The following is a 20,187-nucleotide window of genomic DNA, read 5'->3' on the forward strand; positions in this document are numbered from 1 at the left end:
TGTTTACTGAGCATCTACTTTAAATATAAAGCTCCACGGTGACCTGGCACTTCACACAACAAAACTATAGTCAGTTAATTGTCAGTGAATTGACTGTTTTAGGCTCCCAGGGATCATTTCATGATCAGTTGCATTTGAGATGTGGGGAGACTGGCCTTGCAAGAACCAAGTATCCAGGCTTAGCCAAACCCAGGCCTCCACGCATTGATCATTGTTAAACAGTGGCTATAATGGTGTTAAAGACTACACATTTCTGTTTCGCTCTAAGTCCCAGATGTCCCCAGCCCTTGCCAGGCACCTTAATGGAAAACCCTCCTGGCCCCCACGGCTGGGATACCAGTTCTGGCGCTGGCTTTGCGAGGCCCCAAGCACATGCCTGAGTCTTCCGGATCCGGCTTCAGCTCTGCAGGACAGGTAAGCCCTTCTCCACCCCAAGCCTCTCCTGATGCCACCAGAAGGACCAGCTCAGTACCTGTAGGCACCCTGCTGCAAGCGGAAGTCCAGCTTCTGTCTGTCCTTCCACCAGACCACGCGGGGCCTGGGGGAGCCGCTGGCCTCACAGGGAAGCAAGGCGGGGGTGTGGGCAGTCAGGGTCAGGTTGGAGGGGCTGGGGGCAATGGCTGGAGGCTCTGGGGAGAGAGCAGCCATCAGCAGACAGGTGCAGGATGGGGGCAGGACCATCCTTCCACCTTCAACCCATCCCTTCAGAGGAGGGGAGAGGAGGCTGAGAAACTCTCTGAGGGAATCTTCCAACAGGCTCCAGAATCTGGGGTCTTTGCTTGCCCCTGAAGCTGGCAGCCCCTGGATGGGGCATCCAGGAAGTAACTCCCCATCAGCCCTTCCCAAGGCCACAGGAAGTGGGCCCCAGTGGGGGGATCAGTTGGAGGGAAGAGCAGATTAGGACACCTGGCAGTGATTCTGAATCTTACCCTCTCAAACATCTTTCATCTTATGCATACTCACTCCATATGATAGGACAGCAGAAAGTGTATGTAATATATGCATAATAATAAATATGCGCCCATTGAGTGTGTGTGCTCAAAGCTTTTTATTAATGGGCTTCGTGGTCAAAATATTTAGAGACCATCGCTCTTGGCTCCTGACAGCTGGGATGACCAAGAAACTAAGCAGGACCGGCCCAGATGGGGGATGGATGCTGAAGGCAAGGAGCAGGCCCTCTTTTGTCCACCTACCAAAGACTTGGAGCTCACGGCCCTGTCGATCGGAGCCCGCAGAGTTGGATGCCAGGCAGAAGTAGTGGCCAGCATCCTGGACAAGGACTGGCTGGATCCTCAGGGAACCCTCGGGCAGAACCTGCAACCTGGAACAGAGGGAGGGCTGCCCTGGAGACCAGTACACCACTGAGACCCTGGACCTCTGGTGGTGTCTCCAGCAAAACCCTTCTCTCTGCCCCAGGATTTCCCAGCAACGGGGTGCTAACTCTGGAGCTCCGTATCCATAAGGCCAAGGTCAGGGGGTGTTACGGCCATGGTGAGCAGTTTCCCACACCCTAACGCAGCATCGGAAAGAGGGGGTCCTGCCTGCTCCCACCTGCACCCAGCCTCTCCCCAAGGGTCAGCAGGCAGCGGCGTCCCCACCTCTTCTGAGAAGTGCCCCATCCCAAGGGATGCATCTTGACTGTGTACCACCGCCCCCCGGCCACAGCCAGTTGGACGGGGGATGGACAGGTCTCTTAGGCTGGACCAATGGAATTCTCTGCCCTAAGGATTCAGTCAGTTCTCTAGGCTCTGCATGTTGCTTGAACTGAGGAGCTGACATTGGGGGGTTAGGGAGGAGGCCAGGGGAACTGTCTCTGCCACGTTCAGAGAAAGAAGGTATAGAAAGTTGGTCTGAAAGAGAGAGAGGCATGCAGCGCACTCTGACCCCCACCCCGCACACACACCCAGAAACAGAGATTCACAACCGCGGGCCCAAACCAGACAGAAAGACAGACCGTGGGCATGCCTGTCCTTGGGTTCTGAGGACACTCGTGTCCTGGTGATACAGTCACCTTTCTGCTCCAACAGCCTGGGTGTGTTTCTGCTTATAACCTGCCAAAAGGTACTTGAGACCCTCCCCCTCCCAGCGCCCACCTGGGGCTCCCAGCATCCACGGGGACCCCGTCCTTCTGCCAGCTCACAAGGGGCAGTGGGGCCCCGTCCGCCTGGCAGGGCAGCAGGGCCGTCTGGCTCACGGAGGCATTCACTGCAGGTGGTCCCGGCCGGATGGTGGGCACCGCTGGAGGAGGAGCACAGAGGGAGCAGGTGTGGGAGCCGCGGTGCTGAGCAGGGCGCAGGGCGCAGGGCGCAGGGCACGGCAGGGCGGGGCGGGGCGCTCACTGTGGATCTCCACGCGGAAGGCCACACTGGTGCTGCCTGCGGCATTGCGGGCTGTGCAGCTGTAGTCGCCGCTGTCGGCTGTGCTCAGGGCCTGCAGCTGGAGGAACCTGCCTTGGTCTGGGAACTGGGTGTGGGTGTCCGCCTGTAGAGCAACACCCCCCGGGGGGTGGAGAGGCCCACATCAGTGCTGGGCCCTCCCAGGCAGCCCCCAGGCACCAGTCAAGGAGCCCTAGGAAGCCCATGGGGGCAGACAAAGGTCTCTGCTCTGTTCTGGGCTGGCCTGCTGTCCCTGTCTTGACCCCCAACTGAGGACCTTCCCAGGAAATCAGCTCTGACAGGGGGAGTGGGCACCCTGCCCCTGGGGCTCTGCCTGTCGGAGATGTTTCAGAGGGGCCCTGTGCTCAGACTGGGGACTGGAGCTTCTGCCGGAAGACCGACCATCCTTGGGTCCACAGCAGCAAATTGGTCCCATTTCAGGGCTGAGCAGAGAAGCGCAGTGACTAGCCCTGGGTAACACAGCCACTAAGTATTGCTCGAGGGTGTAATGCGGAGAACACAGAGACACATCAGAAGCCCTGGGTACAAATCTTAGCCCTGCCTCAGTGTACCCATCCATAATATGGGGGTGACAGGAATCATAGGGGTGGAGAATATCAGGAGAGTGGGTATGTAAAGTGCTGGTACAGAGCAGGCCTTCAGCACCTGGGACCCAGTCCAGTCAGGGTCTGGGGCCTGAGAGGGACAGAAGGCCTGGGACCCACCTGCAGCAGGATGCCATCTCGGTGCCACTCGATCTCAGGCGCTGGCTCTGCTTCCACTGAGCACTCCAGAACCAGCTGCCCCGGGGCCAGGCCAACCACAGAGCGGGGGCCTCGGGGCCCAATGACATGTGGGGGGGCTACATGGGGGCACAGAGGGTATGAGAAGTGGGCCTGCCCCTGCAGGGCCCATCCCACCTCCATCTCTGGCCCCAATCCTGGCACCCCCTACCTTGAACTCTGACGCGGAAGCTCTTTTCGACTTGGCCAGCAGGACTCTGGGCCAGACAAGTGTATAGCCCAGCATCGCCCACCTGGGGATGGAGCGGGGTGAGCAGCTGCCTCTGGCCTCAGCCTGCCCACCTCCTGATCTGGTTTCCTTCCCATGTAACTAAGGACCGAGGGTTCAGACTCAGGCCTGCTGAGCTGGCCATCCTGCCTTTCCAGGCAACACATTCCCCTCTAGGATGTTTCTTCTCTATCTCTGTCTCACCCGTGCTTTAGGGCTAGGGCCAAGCCTGCTTCCTCCAGGAAGGCCCCCACACCCAACCCCACTGCCCTTCGGCACCAGCCCTCTCTGGCCAGGCTGGGGGAGGGGTTGTCTGGTTTCTGCGTCAGCTTTGGCTCGTTCCCTGCTGGGAGCTCCTGAGGGCATGGCCCAGGTGGGACACCTCCATGTGCCCACCCAACACAGAGGAGGAGCTTGGCCAACTTTGCCAAGTGCCACTGGGCCCCCCTCCCCACTGCCAGCTTCCTCCCAGAGCAGCGGGGCAGGAGCACCTGCACGCCCTCCACCCGGATGGCCTGCCCGGCCCTGTTGCTGTCCTCAGGCCTGCTCAGGGCTTGCCCGTCTTTATGCCAGGTGATGTTGGGTTGGGGGGTGCCCTGGGCATTGCAGTGGAGCTCCAAGGGGGTGCCAGGGATCAGTGACAGCTCTGCAGTCTGGTCCGAGTCCTCGATATGGGGGGGATCTGCAAGACACCCCACCCTGGCTTAGCCATAGGTCATCCCGTCTCCACCATCCAGACACTGACAGCAGAGGGGACCACAGATAGGCAGGTGGGACCTGTATTATAGGTCGGAAACCATGGCTACATCTGCTGGGGACAATCATTTGTGCTTTAAAACCAACAAGGACACAGTACAGAGGGGGACACACAGTTGACACAAATCTCGCCAACACTGCACTGCACTGGTAAAATCTTGTGCTTGAGGCTTAGACTGCCCCAGATTTCAGGGGCTCTTGCCCTTTACAAGGTTTGGGGGACAAGACCAGGGTGTATGGCCCCAGTAGAATGGCCCACAGCAAGGTGAGCTGGACCTCGGTCCCCCAGCCCTGTACCCTGGCGGCAGCCCCAGGCCTCCAGGGACACCCCCACCCCACTCCATCCTAGGCATTGCCCCCACACCCCGCACTCCCTGCCCCAGTCTAGAGAAGCTGGTGCAGGAGGCAGATGACCCACCCATCACCGTCAGCCGGAACTGCCTCCTCGCTTCCCCCGCCTCGCTCACGGCCACGCAGGAGTAGGTGCCCGAGTCACCAGCTCCCACCGTCTGCAGCTGCAGGCTGGGCCCCTGTTCGAGGCCCTGGAACAAGGGTTCACCATCCTTCATCCACGACACTCGGGGCGGGGGGCTGCCCTGGGCTTCACAGGGGAGGACCACCGGGGAGCCCCGGACCACTGCCACGTCATTCTGGAACTCCACGGGCTCCAGGACTGGGGGCACTGGGTAGGGCAGAAGTGGGCAGAAGTTATTTCATTCCGTGCCAGGTGGCCCTCACCCCTGGCCCTTTTTACTGCTCCTACTGGACAGAATGCCCTGCTCCAGGATGAGTCCTTCTCATCTCCAGTCCTCAACTTAGACTGGACCTCCTCCAGGAAGCCTTCCCTGAACCCCTAAGGCCAGGAGAGGTGGCCCCTCTGTTTTCCCACGGCACCTTCCCAGTCCATTATCACTAGTCCCTTGGCATTGTGATCCCCCCTTCACAGAGCTACTGACTTCCTGGTGCCTGGTGCCAGGGGCCACCTCTGCTCACTGCCAGACCCTGGTGCCTGGACGCACCAGTGCCCAGTGGCTACTTATGAGATGAACGAATGGGCAATCAAATGAATCAAGGACTGAGTTGCTGAGTTTGCCCACAGGAGCTGTGCTTCTCATGCCCTAAAGCCAAAGGGCCCGTGGATTCCACCCCGTGCTCCGTACCATGCACCTGCAAGGTGAAGTTTCTGTCAGCCACGCCAGCTGGGCTTGCAGCCACACAGGCGAAGATGCCAGAATCTGCCAACTGCACCTGGGAGATCCTGAACCCCTCGAGAGCAGGGAGAGAAAAGGCGGCAGGCTTGGGGGAAACAGTCCCTCTCTTTTCCATCCTGTCTCCCAATGGCTTGCCAGCCAGAGGGGTATAGCTCTGAAACTCACACAGGAATGGGGCCAGCCTCTGATTAAATCCCTCTCCTGGTTCCTGGTGCCCCCAGAATAAAGCCCCGGCCTTCCTGCTTCCTCGGTTCTGGAGCCTCCGCTGTCCCAGCCAGGACAGTGCGCCTGCCTCCAGGACTCCCCGGACTCCTCCCCGCTCACTGGCTACTGTCCGTGCCCTGTGCTTTCTCTCGAAGCCCCTTTCACCACAACCACGAGGGACAGCACACTCCCCTGAATCTCCTCCTACCCGCCAGCCCCTCCCCCTTTGCTGGAACCCTCAGACCTGCCCTCCTAACACTAGCAGCTGTGGGCACATCTGCACTTGCTCTTCGGGGGACTGCAGCCAGTCCAGGCTGTTTGCTGATGGTCCCCAAAAGTCTATCTCTTCGGACTCCTGAGCGGCATAGCGAATGCCTGGATGCCACCTTCTCTGGACATCTAAGAACCTCTCCAGCCAACACGTTCAAACAGAACCGGGTCGCTCCTCAAGCCCCTCCCACAGTGGTCAGACCTCAGAAGGTGGGGGACCTCAACCTTCCAGGTTGCCGGAAAGAGGCCTCGGAGTCGTGATCAACGGCGCCTTGCGGTTCCTCTCTGACCACCTCCACCCCGTGGCTCCGACCCAGGCCGCGCTGCATCTCACCCGGATCGTTGCCACACCCCTGACCGCCCTCCCTGCTCTGCCACCGGCCCCATTGCCTGGGTCCGCACAGCAGCCAGAAGGATCGTCTAGAACCCTAAGTCACAGCCCAGAAGAATTTAGAGATTTGAAAAGGCATGTGTGCATCCATGTTCACAGCAGCCAGGTGGATGCAGCCCACGTGTCCATAGGCAGATGATGGATCAGCAAAATGTGGTCTGGCCACACAAGGGATCATTATTCAGCCTTAAAAAGGAAGGAAATTCTGGCATCTACTAAAAATAGATGAACCTGGAGGACATTATGTTAAGTGAATTAAGCCGGTCACAGGACGACTAATCCTGTAGGACTCCACTGATATGAGGTCCCTAGAGTCATCAAATTCATAGAGACAGAAAGTAGATGGTGGGGCCAGGGGCTGGAGGAGGGGGATGGGGAGTGAGTGTTTAATGGGGACAGAGCTTCCGTTTGGGAAGATGATGAAAGTTCTGGATGATGGTGGAGGCGGCTGCATGACAAGGTGAGTGCACTTAACACCACTGAACTATACTAAAATATTATGCATATTTCACCACAATAAAAGAGCAAGTCCATTTAGTCACATATAAAAATACTGAATCACTATGATGTACACCTGAAACTACTAGGATATTGTCAATTATACTTCAGTTAAAAAAAACCCCGTAAGTCACACCATGAGGCTTCTCTGCTGAAAAACCATCCCAGGGCTCTCCATCTCTCCTTAGGAAAACCCAACTGTTTCCAGGAACTTCTAAGGGCGTATGCACTTGGCCTCCCCCTGCCGCATCCCTGGAACACACAGGCACACACTCACCTCAGGACCTTTGAACTTGCTATTCCAACACTCTGCCTGGAAGTTCCTTCCCACAGGACCCCACTCAGCAACCTCTCTCACCTTCCACCTCTGCTCACACATCACCTCCCTGAGGGCCTTCTGCTGACCCTAAAATAGCCACTTGCCATCCCCTCACCCTACTTTATTCTTCAGAGCATATGTCCTTTGCAACACCTCATTTTTCTATTTTCTATTCCCCTTCGTCCTCGAAGCTGCAGGGGCAGGGGCTGCATCTTGCTCTCTGCTCTATCCTGGTACCCAGAACTGCACCTGGAACAAGTACTGGCTCATAAGTGCTGCTGAATGCAGGAAGACGCTGCTCAGGAACCTTCTTCCAGGAAGCCTTCCCTGATTTCCTCTATCCCGGGCCAGGCTAAGTCGTACAACCAGACTCATCACCTGGATCTGTGCCTCCCTGATGGGGCTGTCAGAGTCCGAGGGCAGGGCCCTTTTTGTCTCTGGAGCTCCATAATGTAATATAAACAATGTATGTTTATACCATTTTTTATTCTAAAAACCATTCAGCTGTGCTTTTAAACCCAAGCTGCCTGAAGAGTGTGTCTGAAGTCTGCAATCCACTGGCTCCTGGGCCTGGGAGTCTCTCCCCTACCTGAGGGTGCGGCCAGAGCTGTGCAGGCGGGTGCGCTGGGAGAGCGGGAGGGGCAGGCCATCCTTGAGCCAGCTCACATGGATGGGTGGGGAGCCCCGGACGGGGCACGCCATGGTCACCAGCTCCCCAGGCTGGCTCACCAGGGTCCCTGTGCCCTCTGTCCCCTGCTCGATGGTGGGAGGAACTGGGGGTGAGGAGGGAGAAAAGAGGGGGCAGTGAGGGGGTCTGGGGAGGATGCCCGCATGGAGGGAGCGGGCTCCTCCCAGGGAAATTCCAGGAGGCGGTGCTGACACCTCGACTCCTGCCACAAGCCACCGGCAAGTGTGTGGGGCTACTCCCTGGCTCCGCATCCACCCCTGTGAGGATGAAGCCCCCTGCCAGGGGCACGGCTCACCCCTGGGCTCTCTTCTCATCTCCCTTAGCCCTAACTCCCCCACTGCACCCTTGGGCTGGAGGACGGGGTGTGGAGGCCTGGAGGAGTAGGACTGTGGCCTGGCTCCCAGGGGGTCTCAGCTGGGGGCTGCACCAGGTCTCCTGCATCCTGCCCTCACCCCACCCTTCAGATGCCCTGGGGGAGGCGCACGATGGCCAGGCGTCTGCAGTCCTGGGACAGCGGGACCAGCCGCCTCTCCTGGCTCCTCAGCTGCTCACCCAGCACATTCACAGTGTGCAGCCTGGCATCCTCTCCAGCCGCGTTGTGGGCCACGCAGGTGTAGGCACCCGAGTCGGAGGCCCTCAGGCCCTTCAGCACCAGGGAGCTGCCGTCCAGGTAGAACCTGCCGCAGGGAGGGATGGCCAGGAGCAGGCGCGTGAGGGTCTACATGGAGGCCCTGCCACCAGGGCCCTGGGGAGGCACAGGCTGGGCCTTACCGGAGGTGGGGGCCCATGCCCTGGCCCAGTGGGCCACCGTCCTTCAGCCAGGCCACGTCGGGGGTCGAATGCCCGTCAGCCTCGCAGTCCAGCCGCACCTCCTGCCCCTCCAGGACGCTGTGCTCCTGCGTGATGCCTGAGCTCCGGATCTGGGGAGCCACTGTGGCAAGGGTGGTGGTGAGGCCCCACTCAGTGGCAAGAGCTGGGGTGGGAACGGAATGTGCCGTGGGTGCATGGTGCCAACATACCTAGTACGGCCACCACAAAGTCCTTGCGGGCCTCGGCTTGGGTGTTCTCAGCTACGCATGTGTAGGTGCCAGCCTGCCCTGGCTGCAGGCGACTCAGCTGGAGACGGCCCCCCCGGGAGACCACACCGTGTGCCACGCTGCTCTCTGTGGGACGAGGGGCACTTCAGGCCTTCACCTGCACAGATCCGCTGTCCCGGGTGCTACCACTAGGCCCAGACACGGAAGTCCCATGACTCCTGGAAAAGGTGCCTGTACCCCATGCTTGCAAGCCTGGAAAAACCCTGGGAACCCTTGAATCACCCACCTGCTCTTTGTGCTCACAGGGAAACCAAGGCCCAGACAGGGGCAGGACCTCTTGCCATCTCTGACCTCCCTCAGCACAGCCTCTCTGATCGCGCTGTTCCTCACAACCCTTCCCGATTTCCTGCTACTGCCACATTTCTTCCCCAGGGACCCCGCTAACGACCTTTAGTGTCCAGGGCTGCTCCTCTCCGGTTGACTCCCATCCCACCCCACCCTCGCTCCATCCAGCGTCCAGCTCTGCCCCTGCTCCTTCCCACCAGGAGGCTTCCAATCAAGGCGAACCAGCCACTCCCTGACCAGAAGGCAGGCCACACTCGGGGCTCCCCGCCTCTGCTCAGGCCGAGTGCTCACCCCCACCCTGAAAGGGCTCCACCTTCTTTCTCTCCAGCTGTACCTCCGCCCAGGAGCCTTCCCTGACTACACTGGCCCAGCCTGATGCACCCTTGCCCAGACCCTCACCCGTCCAGCCTGCCTTCCAACACAAAACGCAGCGAGGAACGACCACAAGTCCGACCGCCAGCTAGGGGTTCAGAGACGAGTGACCAGACTGCCTGTCACCGAGCTGCCCCCAAACGCACCCGGTGCAGTGACGCAGGCCCAGCCCTGTGACCCGCCCCTGCCGGAGCCAAGGGAGATCGGGAGGTCTTCTGGAGGAGGCGAGTCCCAGCTGAGACGCGGGGGCGAGTGTGAAGCAGCCGGTGGAAGGGGGGTGGTCGGGGGGCCTGGGTGGGAATTTCTGGGAGGAAACACCTGCGCCAAGAGCTGGAGGCAGGAGAGAAGAGGGCCCGGAGCAAATCCAGCCCCAGGCGTGTACAGGAGAGAAAGGAAGCATGTGTGCCCACAAAGGCCCGCACGGCGCGTCCTTCCCAATAGCCAAAAGGTGGAAACAACCCACATGTCCACCAACTGACAAATGGACACACCCACACAATGGAATACTCAGCCAAAGAAAGAGCAAAAAAGTAGTAATTTAACTTTAAAAAGGAACTGTAACATGGATGAATCTTGGAAACATGATGCTGAGCGGAAGAAGCCAGACACCAAAGGCCACCCCGGGTGCAACCCTGTGAGATGGCAGGGCAGGCAAACCCCCAGACAGGAAGTAGGTTAGCGGCTGCCGCACAGAAATAGGAAGTGAAGGGTAACTGAATGGGGTTCTTTTGGGTGAAAAACCATGTTCTAAAATTGCTTTGTGGAGATGGTCTGTGAATATACTGAAAATAAGGGAATTATATGCTTTAAATGGGTAAATTGTATCATATGTGAATTATATCGCAACCTAGGGGTTATTGCAGGGGTAGAGGGGCGTGTGTCTGAGGAGCCAAGGGCAGCTGGCTCTCTCTGGAGCGCGGCACAGGGCCGGGAGGGGCGGGCTGGCCCCTGGCCCCGGGCCCCTCGACGCCTGCGAGGCTGTGGTTCTCAACGCTGCAGCCACAAAAGGGTTTTCAACAAACCACCTGCTCTGAGCTGCACTCTGAGGTCCCTTCTCCCCACTGTGGAGCCTGTCCTGGAGGCAAAGGGTGGGCCCAGGAGACCACTGAGGGGATGCTGCCCTCACCTGGGGGGCAGGGTGGGGGGCACAGTGATGGATAGACAGGATAGACAGGAGTGGGCTGGCATCAGAGGTGTTTACCAGCCGATGAGACAAGGGATTCCCTGAGTGACCAGAGGGTGAGTTGGGGAGAAGCAGAGAGCCAGGCAAGACTACAGATGGGGGTGACCAGGGGCCAGGTGAGGAGCTCCGTTCCTGGGAGAGGACCGGCGTTGGGAGCCAATGCCGAGCCCAGGGCCGGGCTGGCTGGGCCGCAGCACCTGCTCTGCACGTCCCTCGTGTGCGAGTTGCGTACTGGCACCAACACAAGGAACCTTCGAGCCCCCTTGGGAATAATCCTCAAATCTGGGATTTCAAGGACCAGTGGTGTTCAAAGACACATAGAGGTGGGACCAGTAGGGCACTGCCAGCCTTTGATTTTGCCAAACAAGAACAATTAACAACACTCCCCTGATTTCATTGCCATTTCATTAAATAAAGGAATATTTGGCAAAAAGGTAAGAAGGACCAAGTGTACTCACCAACAGGCATTCTGTCCTTGAGCCAAGTGACAGTAGGTGCAGGGACCCCGGTCACGTCGCAGCTCAGCACCAGAGGGCTCCCAGCCACCTGGCTCACTGTCTCTGTCTTGGGGTTCTCAAATGTTGGGGGCACTGCAGGAGAGAGGCCAGATTCCCAGAATCCTAGGGCTCCGCCTCCCACTCCCTCTCAGGCAGACCAAGGATGCTTGGAAGCCCTTCTCTGTGGTTAAGAGCTGACATTTTGTGCTTGGCCATTGGTGGAAATATGGGTTGCTTCATTCACGGATATAAATAGAACCAGCAGCTGGCTGTTTCAAAACATTTACAAAGCAGAGCCCGGGGAGGGTCCACTTAGCCTGAGGATGGTAAATACATGGTCAGTGCACCAGCAGTCCTCAGCCTACACCCGGGCAGACATCACTAATCCATCCCAGCACCCTCTTACTCAGCCAGGATGAAGTCATGCAGTCTGAGCAGCCGCTACCAATGGAAGAAAAATGGCTGTGCTCAGGATGAAACACCTTCACCCTCAAGTGTCAGACATCTCCACTTCCCACGGCTCCTCAGGAGCCATCAGGAGAAGGGGCTGTGAGCTTTGTGCAGCAAACCTTGTGCCAATAATTTTCAATAATGGTATCAATATGGCTCAGGGTGGGACCCATCCTGCTCACTGGGTGGGGAGGTTACTGGCTTTGCCATCTGTGGCAGACAGCTGATGGCCCCACAACCTGTCCTTCCCGTCTTGCACAGCAGTTTTACCTGAGCACAGGACCACTCAAGTAGCAACTCAATCTCTGAGGGCTCCCATCCCAGTGCTCACATGCCAGGCCCTACGCCTAGCACTTTATAGGCAGTCATGGAGTCCACTGGCTGAGTGCTTCCTGTATGCATAGCAGGCAGGTATTGCTTTTAGCTCCTTTTACTAAAGGTAAACCTGAGTCTCAGGGGGCGAAGTCATTCTATGGAGCCCCACAGAGCACGTCATAGGTAGAGTTGTGATTGGGTCCTGGTGTTTTCCATCCCAGATCTGGTGCCCTAAACACTCAGCAACACCACCTCTTTCCAGCTGCTGCCCTTCCCGTCCTTGGCAGCCCCTGTGTGCTGTTAGGGGTCCCATGGTGATGCTTGGGCTGGTCCCCAACTTACCCTGGACACTGAGGATGAATGTCCGCATGGCCTCCCCAGCTGCATTGATGACTTTACAGCTGTATAAACCTTTATCTGACACCTGGGACAGAGAGAATATGGTGATGTTGTGCATGGGCCTGGGGTGGGGTGCCCAGGACTCCCCCAAGACATCCAGGCCCCAGAACATTTCAGAGGAGGGACCCTTCAAATATGCTGGTCTTGCCTGGGAAACCAAAGGGGAGAGGGGCCCTCTAGTCTTTCCCAAAGCCTCAAGAAGCGAGAGGACCGATGGAAGGTGAGTCCCTGACCTCCACCCTCTCCTGGGCCTGCGTGTCAGCCAGCCCTGAAGGAAAAGGGCCCCCTCATGATGAGGATGAGCCGGGCCAGGAGAGAGGAGCCCAGAGTGGATTTCCAGAGGAGAAACAAACATTCACCCAGCAAACGAACATTTGTGAGCGTCTAATCCACACCAGGTTGGGTGGGCGCAACGACTCCCAGGGGGTCATACCACAAGGGCCTGGAAAAAGGCTTCTAGATCCTGGGGAGAGTGAGGCAGGCTATGGGCAGTGGACCTACTCAAGGTCATTCTGTGAGCCGGTGGGCAGCCGGGTCTGGGGCCTGTACTCTTCCCATGTGTCTGGCCCTGGAGGTTGCTAATCAGCCCCTGCACCCTGCTACATAGCTGTCCCCCCTCCATACCTGCCCAGAACCCACAGCCCTCTATGGCTGCCCACACCACTGGGCTGCCTACCTGGGTGTCTTGGATCTCTAGCCTCTGACCCCCTGGCAGAGACGGGGTCTGCTGTGCTAGGACCAGGGGCTGCCCATCCTTGTACCAGGTCACAGCCGGCTCAGGGATCGAGTCTGTCTCGCAGTCCAGGACTGCCTTGTCCCCAGCCCGCACCGGGACCACATTCCTGGGGCCCCTGAAGGGCTGCCTGAAGGTGGGGGGAGCTGGGACAGGGGGCAGCAGAGTGAGGCACTGTGGCCTTCCTGGGGTGTCCCCCAGCCACAAGCAAAGAGCCTCAGAGGCACACAGGGTCACACAGCAGACCTCCCCACCCCGGGGAATGCACAGACCCAGGGAGTTGGAGGAAGAGGACCTGGGCAGCATGCCAAGGACCTGCTGGGTGACCGGGAAAAGGCTCCTGGCATCTCAGGGCCACTGCCTCCCAGAAGGGGGAGGCGCTTTGCAGGCCATCTGGGCTCCTTTCACCACAGGCAGACCCCAACTGTGTCAGAGCCCTCAGTGGGGGTCCTCAGAGCCCAGAGCCCCCATCCCTCCAGTAAACTGACCTCAAAGCTCCCACCCCACTGTGAGCCCACAGGACGGGGCACGGTGTCCGGTGCATGGTAGGTGAACACCCGCAGATAAATGAGCCAGTCCTGGGGCTAGAAAGAACCTTCCAGAGAGTCCTGGATCATGGAGCTTGGGTCAGCTTTTCCCCAAGAGGATTCTGAGGCCAGGAGCCCCAGAGAGGCTCTGTGCCGAGAACCTCGTGGTCGATGAGGCTCGGGAGGGGCCCTCCCTGTGGCATTCCTGCTGCCTCTCCTTGACATCAGAGCTCACTGCGTGCCCGGCACTGGGTGAAGCACTCACATACCACCATTTAATCCTATGCCAGCCATCACCCTACAGATGACAGACCCGAGGCTTAGAGACGAGGAGGGACTTGCCCAGGGTCACAGAGCAAATAAGTGCTGAGCAGAGTTTCAAACTCAAGTTTGTCCAATTCTACAGACCAGGGTCTTAACTCCACACTGCCCAGACGCCGTCACTACAGGAGGGCACAGGGCATACCAGGCAACCCCAGGGTTGGCTGCCCCTCTCCTGGCTGTGCTGCCTGAGGGACATGGTGGTGAGGTCTGATTGAAAGAATGGGGGACAGTGTAGGTAGGGGGGCAGACAGGACATACCGAGCACGCTAAGCTGCACCAGCTTCTGGTCTCGGCCGGCGGCATTGAGGGCCTCACACATGTACATCCCAGAATCTGATGGCTGTGCTCGTGCCAGCTGCAGTGTGTGGGTGCCTGTCGAGGGAGCCAGCCCCTTGCACCAGCTAGCCCACAACCCAAAAGCCCTCCCAGGCTCCCAATCAGGTCCCAGGTTTGGGGAAGCAACTCTGACTCCCTACACAGCTTCAGAGCCAGGGCCCATGCCTCAGTTTACCCACCAGGTAGGAAGAAGACCCCTTCTCCCAAGGAGAGGGCCTGGCCGTCCTTATACCAAGCGACCTCAGGGCTTGGGTGAGCGTGGACATCACAGGGGAGGGAGATGCTGCTATTGAGGATGGCAGTGACCTGCTCCGAGTTCAGACCTGTGATTCGTGGTGGGACTGTCCCCATGGCCACCAGGATAAAGGAAAGACACATGAGACTGCATGCCAGCAGGGCAGCAGAGCCACAGAAGGACACACGGACACACAGAGCCTCTACAAGCTCCGGGAGCTTCACCGAGGCGCATCTCCAAACACTGCAGCAGTCGCTGTTTGTCAGAACTATCTCACAGATAAGGACGTGGGGGCTCAGAGATCAGACAGGGAGAGTCACTTGTCCAGAGCCACTCAGCTGGTCAGAGGCAGAGCCAAAATATCCATTCAGGTTTGGGTCCTAGACCGGCAGCACTCAACACTGTCATCCCTCCGTGAGGCCACAGCCGCCCCAGGTCTGGAGGCAGAACTCACAGCCACTGAGGTGCATGGGTCCCACAAATGCAGAAGCCCAGAGGGTCGACTCCAGGGTGGGGAGACCCCGTCCCTGGATGACCTCTCTGGGTCTGTTCCACGGCTATACGTCAGGTTAACCTCCTAGTTTCACTGGAAGTTGTCAGCCCAGGGAAAGTGCTCAACCCCAGGCCAGGTTCACAGTAAGTGCTCAGTAATGGTGCCGTAAGGTCTCTGAAGAACCATTCTCTGGCAGCCTCTGAAGTTGCTTAAAGTTACCTGGAGTTGGCCTTTAGTAATCAGGGTCCCCAAATGCTCCCTGTCCCGGGATATGGCTGGTTCCAGGATCAGTTCAGGCCAGGACCCCTGAACTCTAGGCTCCGAGCCCAGGACACTGGACACACCATGCTGAGTCTGACTGCACAGTTAACCCAGGGGGTGGCCTGGAGCAGGCCAGGAGCCCAGCCCCTTCCCAGCTGGGGAGCCTGCAGCAGCCACCCACTCAGCCCACCTTGCACCCTGAGGGTGAAGAGCTTCTCTGCAGAGCCTGCTGGGTTCTCGGCCACACACATGTAGCTGGCAGCGTCAGCCACCTCTGCAGTGGAAACCTGTGGGAGCGGGGAGGAGGTTCCTGAGGGATGCTGCAGGCCTGATGGCTCCGGGTCCTCCCAGAACTGCTGGAGGGCTCCCTGCCACCCACACCAGGCCTAGAAGACCCCTTTGTCTACATGCAGCAGCGCTTAGGGGGCCCCACGGAGGGCCTGCCACCCTCAGCCATCAGGGGCTTTCTGTGACACTGGGGGTAGGGAGATGAGGTTGATATTGGATGATTCCTGACAGCAAGAGGGTGACAATGGTCTCCCCCAGCCCCAAGGACGGCTGCCCTGTTCTATGCTGGGCTTCAGGGGTCCCGTGCAGCTGTGTCTGGACGCAGGTGGCCGAGGTGCTGTCTGAGCCCCTGGGTGCTGGGCACAGTTCTGTAAGTGTCAGGCATCCCCACAGAATGTGGCCCTGTGCCGCGCTGGGCTTAAGTGTGGCGTCCGTGCATGTCCTCAGGTGCCGTGGGCAGCCCGTGCCTGCCGGCCAGGAGCTGGTTTAAATCCCTGGGCTATGACATGGTGTCAGGCACCTTTGCCTGCCTAGGTGCAGACAGTGGCTGCTCCTTGGTTCCCAGACAGAGAGTGTGAGCCTTCAGCCCGGCCAGGGGAAGCCCTGACCTGCAAGACCTGTCCGTCCTCCAGGACCTGCAGCCGCGGGCTCGGGGAGACAGGCAGCCCGTTCTGGAGCCATGAGATGGTGGGCAGGGGGTTGCCCAGGGCCGGGCACTGTAGGTTGACGGTGCTGTTGGCATTGACTGTCACTTCCTCCACCAGCTCCTCGGTGTCCCCCAGGATCACAGGTGGGGCTGAGGTCAGGGAGAGGAGGGTGAGGAGCAGGCAGCCTCCCTGAGAAAGGTCTCTGGGGGTGGGTGGTGGGCGTGGAGGAAGAGCAGCCCTTAGTGCCAGGCGCTGGTCGGGGCTCCTTGTGCTCTGTTCACCAAGCTCCCCAGGCCCTGATGCAGTCAAGGACTCTGGGGCACAGAGATGGCTGTGATTTGCTTGAGGTCACACAGCTAGGGAGCAGCTCACTTGGAACTTGAACCCAGTCCTGTCCGGTTTCAGAGCCCAAGCTTAACACTCCTACGTTGGCAACCACGACATAATGCAGGACTGGACAGCACACTCTATCTTGACCCCCTCCCCTTCCAGAGCGGAGCCCTCGTGGGACCCTTCCTTACCCCGGGCCAGGCCACTCACTCAGCACCTGCAGCTCGTAGTGCAGCCAGTCCTCGCCCACCTCATTGGAGGCCTTGCACGAGTACCTCCCGGCATCCTCCGCCCGTACCTGGGGGATCTGCAGGACCCGCCCTCCTGTGGGGACACAGGGACCAAGAACAAAGACCTGCTCCTTCCTCAGAGGGGGCCTGGGGCACATCACTGCCCCCCTCCCCCCATCTGTGAAACAGATGGCAGCATCACCATCTGCCCAGGTCACAGGCCGTCAGATTAATCACAGTAACTGCTTGCTGCGCGCCCACATTCTCCCGGCCCTGGCTCTCTGTACTGTTACTGCTCCAATCTTACAGACAGAAACGCTGAGGCTTCCAAGGGCACCCGGCAGTGCCGAGCCGGCTCCTCAGTGAAGCAGGAAGGAAGGGGCAGAGGCGGTGGGAGACAGAGGCAGCTCCTGGGCTGTGGTCGTTGGGGATGGGGGAGTTTGGGGGATCACCTGGGACCCTCTGATCAAAAGCCAGCCAGAACCAGACCCTGGCATCTATAGGAGCTGGTCTCTAGAGGGGACTGGGTTAGGGTCATTGTGTGCTCAGGGTTCTGGGTTGGGGGATCACTGGCACAGGCTGTGGTGGGCTCATGACCAGGATTAGAACCAGGGGCTCATTATGTGCAGAGCCAGGGGACAGTAGCCAGGACTGAGGAGTCAGTGGCCACAGTCAGGGGTCAGATGTGTGAGGTTAACCTATGGCAAGAGCCAGAATAAAGATCAGCTTGTGACCACAGCCACTAGGTACCTACGATTAGGGTCAGTGGCCATGGTCAAAGGTAAATGGTAGGGTTGGAGGTTAATGGTTAAGACTGGGGGCTCAGTGGCTGTGGCCAGGGTTCAGGTGACGGCTGGGATTAACCTACGGTCAGTGTTTGAGCTAGGGACAGGCATGTGACCGAGCTTGTACCCAGGGTTTGGCTCAGTATCCAGGTCAGAAGGCTGTGGCCAGATTACGGGGTCAATCTGGGGTTTTCTGACAGGAATAAACAGCTTTCAGCAAGTATCACCTCTCCCGGATCTCCAAGAGTCCACATTCTTCTGTAAATGCCAAAGTATAGACTCTGGAATGACCTTGTTTGTCCAGAGGCCCGTGCAACCCCCTCATCTGCCCCTGGCCAGCCCCACCATTGGCCCAAGGCTGGCAGGACACAGGGCAAACCCGAAGCCAAGAGACCACCCCCGCTCCCCTCATGAGACACTACAAGGCTCTGGGCCTGCAGAGCCTCCCAGGTCTGGACCCCTGTAGCCTTTTAAATCAAATTCATCCACAAAAAACTATTCTAAAATAAAAGTGTTGTTTTAAAAAAATTAAATGACCTTAAATAAGCAAATATTTAAAGTGGTACAAAGAAAAAAAAAAGCTTGGATCCCAGTGGGTCATTATGAGGCCTCATCAAGGAACTGTCTCCCCCTCCAGAGAAAGGTACCAGCTTTGACCAGTCCTTTCAGGACATTACAGATCTTGAAGCCCAGAGGTGGGCAAGGCCCAGGTGAGAGCCTGCCCTGAAAAGCAGGCAGAAAGGGACCTTCTTCTTGCCTTCAAACAGGCAGAAAACTTCTAGCCCTGGTTTACAAAAGGCAGTTAAGCCCAAGTGTGGTTACACGCCCTGTCCCAGGTCACACAGCAAACATACAGGAGAGCTTAAAGGACCTATAGGAAGGCATGTGAGGAGACCAGTTCTGCTGTGGGTACAACCCTGGTCCCTGCCCACCAGTGCCCCAACTTCTCTGCACAGCCCTGGACTACCTTGCAGAACAGACACCCCGTCGGTGGCCAAGAGGGGCTGGTCCTCCCTGTACCAGGTGAGCTCTGGGGGTGGGACTGAATCAGGGTCACAGTACAGGTAGGTGGGGTTGTTCTCCACGATCTCACGGTATTCCATCACTCCACCCCGGGCCTCTTCCTCCTGGGACAGCATCTCGAAGTCTGCACTGGCATCACCCACCTTCTGGAACATGGGGGGCACTGGTGGGGAGGAGGGGGCAACACGGAGCTATTAGGACAGACAATGGGCCTCTGCTCAGACACTCCCACCCCAGCCTCCTGCAGGTGCAGAAACTCCGCTGTTGGAGCCAGACCCTTAGGTCAAGGTAGTTTTTAAATTAATTTACACCTTCGACCAGTGTTCACTGAGCAACTGCTATGCTGCCACTAGGATGAGGTTCCTGCCTTCTGGAGCTCATGTCTGATGGACTCAAAAGGCTTCTCGTGACACACTGATATTTTTCAGGAGAGGAAGCCAGATAGAAGCATTAGCCAGAGTTTGTTTATTGGAGCCCAGAGGGACAAACTCATCAGCTTTTGGAAGTGGAGGGGCCCCCAAGGCCACTGGATTTGATTACCCACGTTTCACAAAGGTGAAACTAAGGCCTAGGCTGAGCAGTGATGCCCTCAAGTCATGAAGTCAGTTCATGAAAGAGCCCAGGCCAGAGGTCGGGCAGTCCCACGTGCCAGCCATGGGGAAGGGGAACAGCAGCCTGGGAGAGTTCCCTGCCAGGCCACTCCAAAGCCCTGATGCTTGCCACACCCAGCCAGGCCAACCATGCCCCCCCCACGCACCCTGGATGAGCACGTTGAAGTCCTGGTCATCCTCGCCAGCCACGTTGGTGGCCACACACAGGTATCGCCCTGAATCCGCCACCTGTGTGGGCCGGATCTGGAGCAGCCGCCCTTCACCCAGGAGATGGAGCCGCTCGTTGGGGGCCACGGGCTGGGGAGTGGAGAGAGTGGGAAGGGAGATGAGAAAAGAAGGGCAGAAAGCACCCAGATGAGGGTACTTCTATTAAAAAAAAAGGAAAACATAAAGTAATAGGAATACTCCAACAATGTTGGAGTATACCAAATCCATGTAACTTAAACACTGGAAGAGAATTAAATGGGTGAATATAGCGTTTAATGTTGGTGATACTTGTTACCTATAAAGAGTTGGATTTCTTATTGAAATATAAAGGGTGGTACGGGCCCCAGACCAGCTCTGGGACCAGGTGCTTTGATCACCTTTTCTGGAAGGTTCCAGGCAGAACCATAGGGAACCCACAGGCCACCCACAGGGTTCCACACTCACCCGGCCATCCTTGTACCAGCTGATGGTGGGTGGGGGCACAGCCCAGCACTCACACTCCAGGGTCAAGGTACTGTTGACCTTGGTCTTCACTTCCTTCACGCTGACCTCCCCCAAGGGGTCGTCTTTGGAGATGGAAGGGGGTACTGAAAACCACAGGGGGTCTGAGGAGCAGGTCTGGGAAAGGGGGGCTGAGCCCCTGCACCCACCCTGGTCCTAGGGCAGTTGTAGAAACGGGGGCTGCTCCCAAGAGTGGAAGAACAGGGACCCTGGGAACCGACCTGCTCCTGGGGCTGCTCATGCAGGGGAGAGAGGCAGGGGGATTACTGAGGTGGCCTCTGGGGGATCTTCTGGGGATACCAGCTCTCAAGCTGTGGGGCCTCTGATGGCACCAC

General features: G+C 58.3%; 1 protein-coding gene across 2 annotated transcripts in view; it reads right to left on the reverse strand.

Moving 5' to 3' along the window:
* The window catches only part of HMCN2 (hemicentin 2), a 133,595-nt gene that overhangs the window by 24,255 nt on the left and 89,153 nt on the right, over positions 1 to 20,187 (reverse strand). For both annotated transcript variants that reach the window (XM_073222828.1, XM_073222826.1), the window contains exons 52-75: positions 19,796 to 19,938; positions 19,291 to 19,441; positions 18,478 to 18,696; positions 16,706 to 16,819; positions 16,127 to 16,314; positions 15,421 to 15,517; positions 14,421 to 14,582; positions 14,164 to 14,277; positions 12,998 to 13,200; positions 12,265 to 12,346; positions 11,119 to 11,250; positions 8,743 to 8,886; positions 8,495 to 8,654; positions 8,276 to 8,400; positions 7,625 to 7,808; positions 5,303 to 5,400; positions 4,561 to 4,824; positions 3,878 to 4,068; positions 3,330 to 3,411; positions 3,101 to 3,237; positions 2,340 to 2,481; positions 2,094 to 2,238; positions 1,194 to 1,321; positions 473 to 629 (exon numbers count right to left, since the gene is read on the reverse strand). In XM_073222828.1, coding sequence (XP_073078929.1) covers positions 473 to 629; positions 1,194 to 1,321; positions 2,094 to 2,238; positions 2,340 to 2,481; positions 3,101 to 3,237; positions 3,330 to 3,411; positions 3,878 to 4,068; positions 4,561 to 4,824; positions 5,303 to 5,400; positions 7,625 to 7,808; positions 8,276 to 8,400; positions 8,495 to 8,654; positions 8,743 to 8,886; positions 11,119 to 11,250; positions 12,265 to 12,346; positions 12,998 to 13,200; positions 14,164 to 14,277; positions 14,421 to 14,582; positions 15,421 to 15,517; positions 16,127 to 16,314; positions 16,706 to 16,819; positions 18,478 to 18,696; positions 19,291 to 19,441; positions 19,796 to 19,938 — 3,562 coding nt within the window. The remainder of the gene's footprint in view (positions 1 to 472; positions 630 to 1,193; positions 1,322 to 2,093; positions 2,239 to 2,339; positions 2,482 to 3,100; positions 3,238 to 3,329; positions 3,412 to 3,877; positions 4,069 to 4,560; positions 4,825 to 5,302; positions 5,401 to 7,624; positions 7,809 to 8,275; positions 8,401 to 8,494; positions 8,655 to 8,742; positions 8,887 to 11,118; positions 11,251 to 12,264; positions 12,347 to 12,997; positions 13,201 to 14,163; positions 14,278 to 14,420; positions 14,583 to 15,420; positions 15,518 to 16,126; positions 16,315 to 16,705; positions 16,820 to 18,477; positions 18,697 to 19,290; positions 19,442 to 19,795; positions 19,939 to 20,187) is intronic.

The sequence above is a fragment of the Manis javanica genome, chromosome 2 (assembly GCF_040802235.1).
Source record: "Manis javanica isolate MJ-LG chromosome 2, MJ_LKY, whole genome shotgun sequence".
In the NCBI taxonomy this organism is placed as follows: Eukaryota; Metazoa; Chordata; class Mammalia; order Pholidota; family Manidae; genus Manis; species Manis javanica.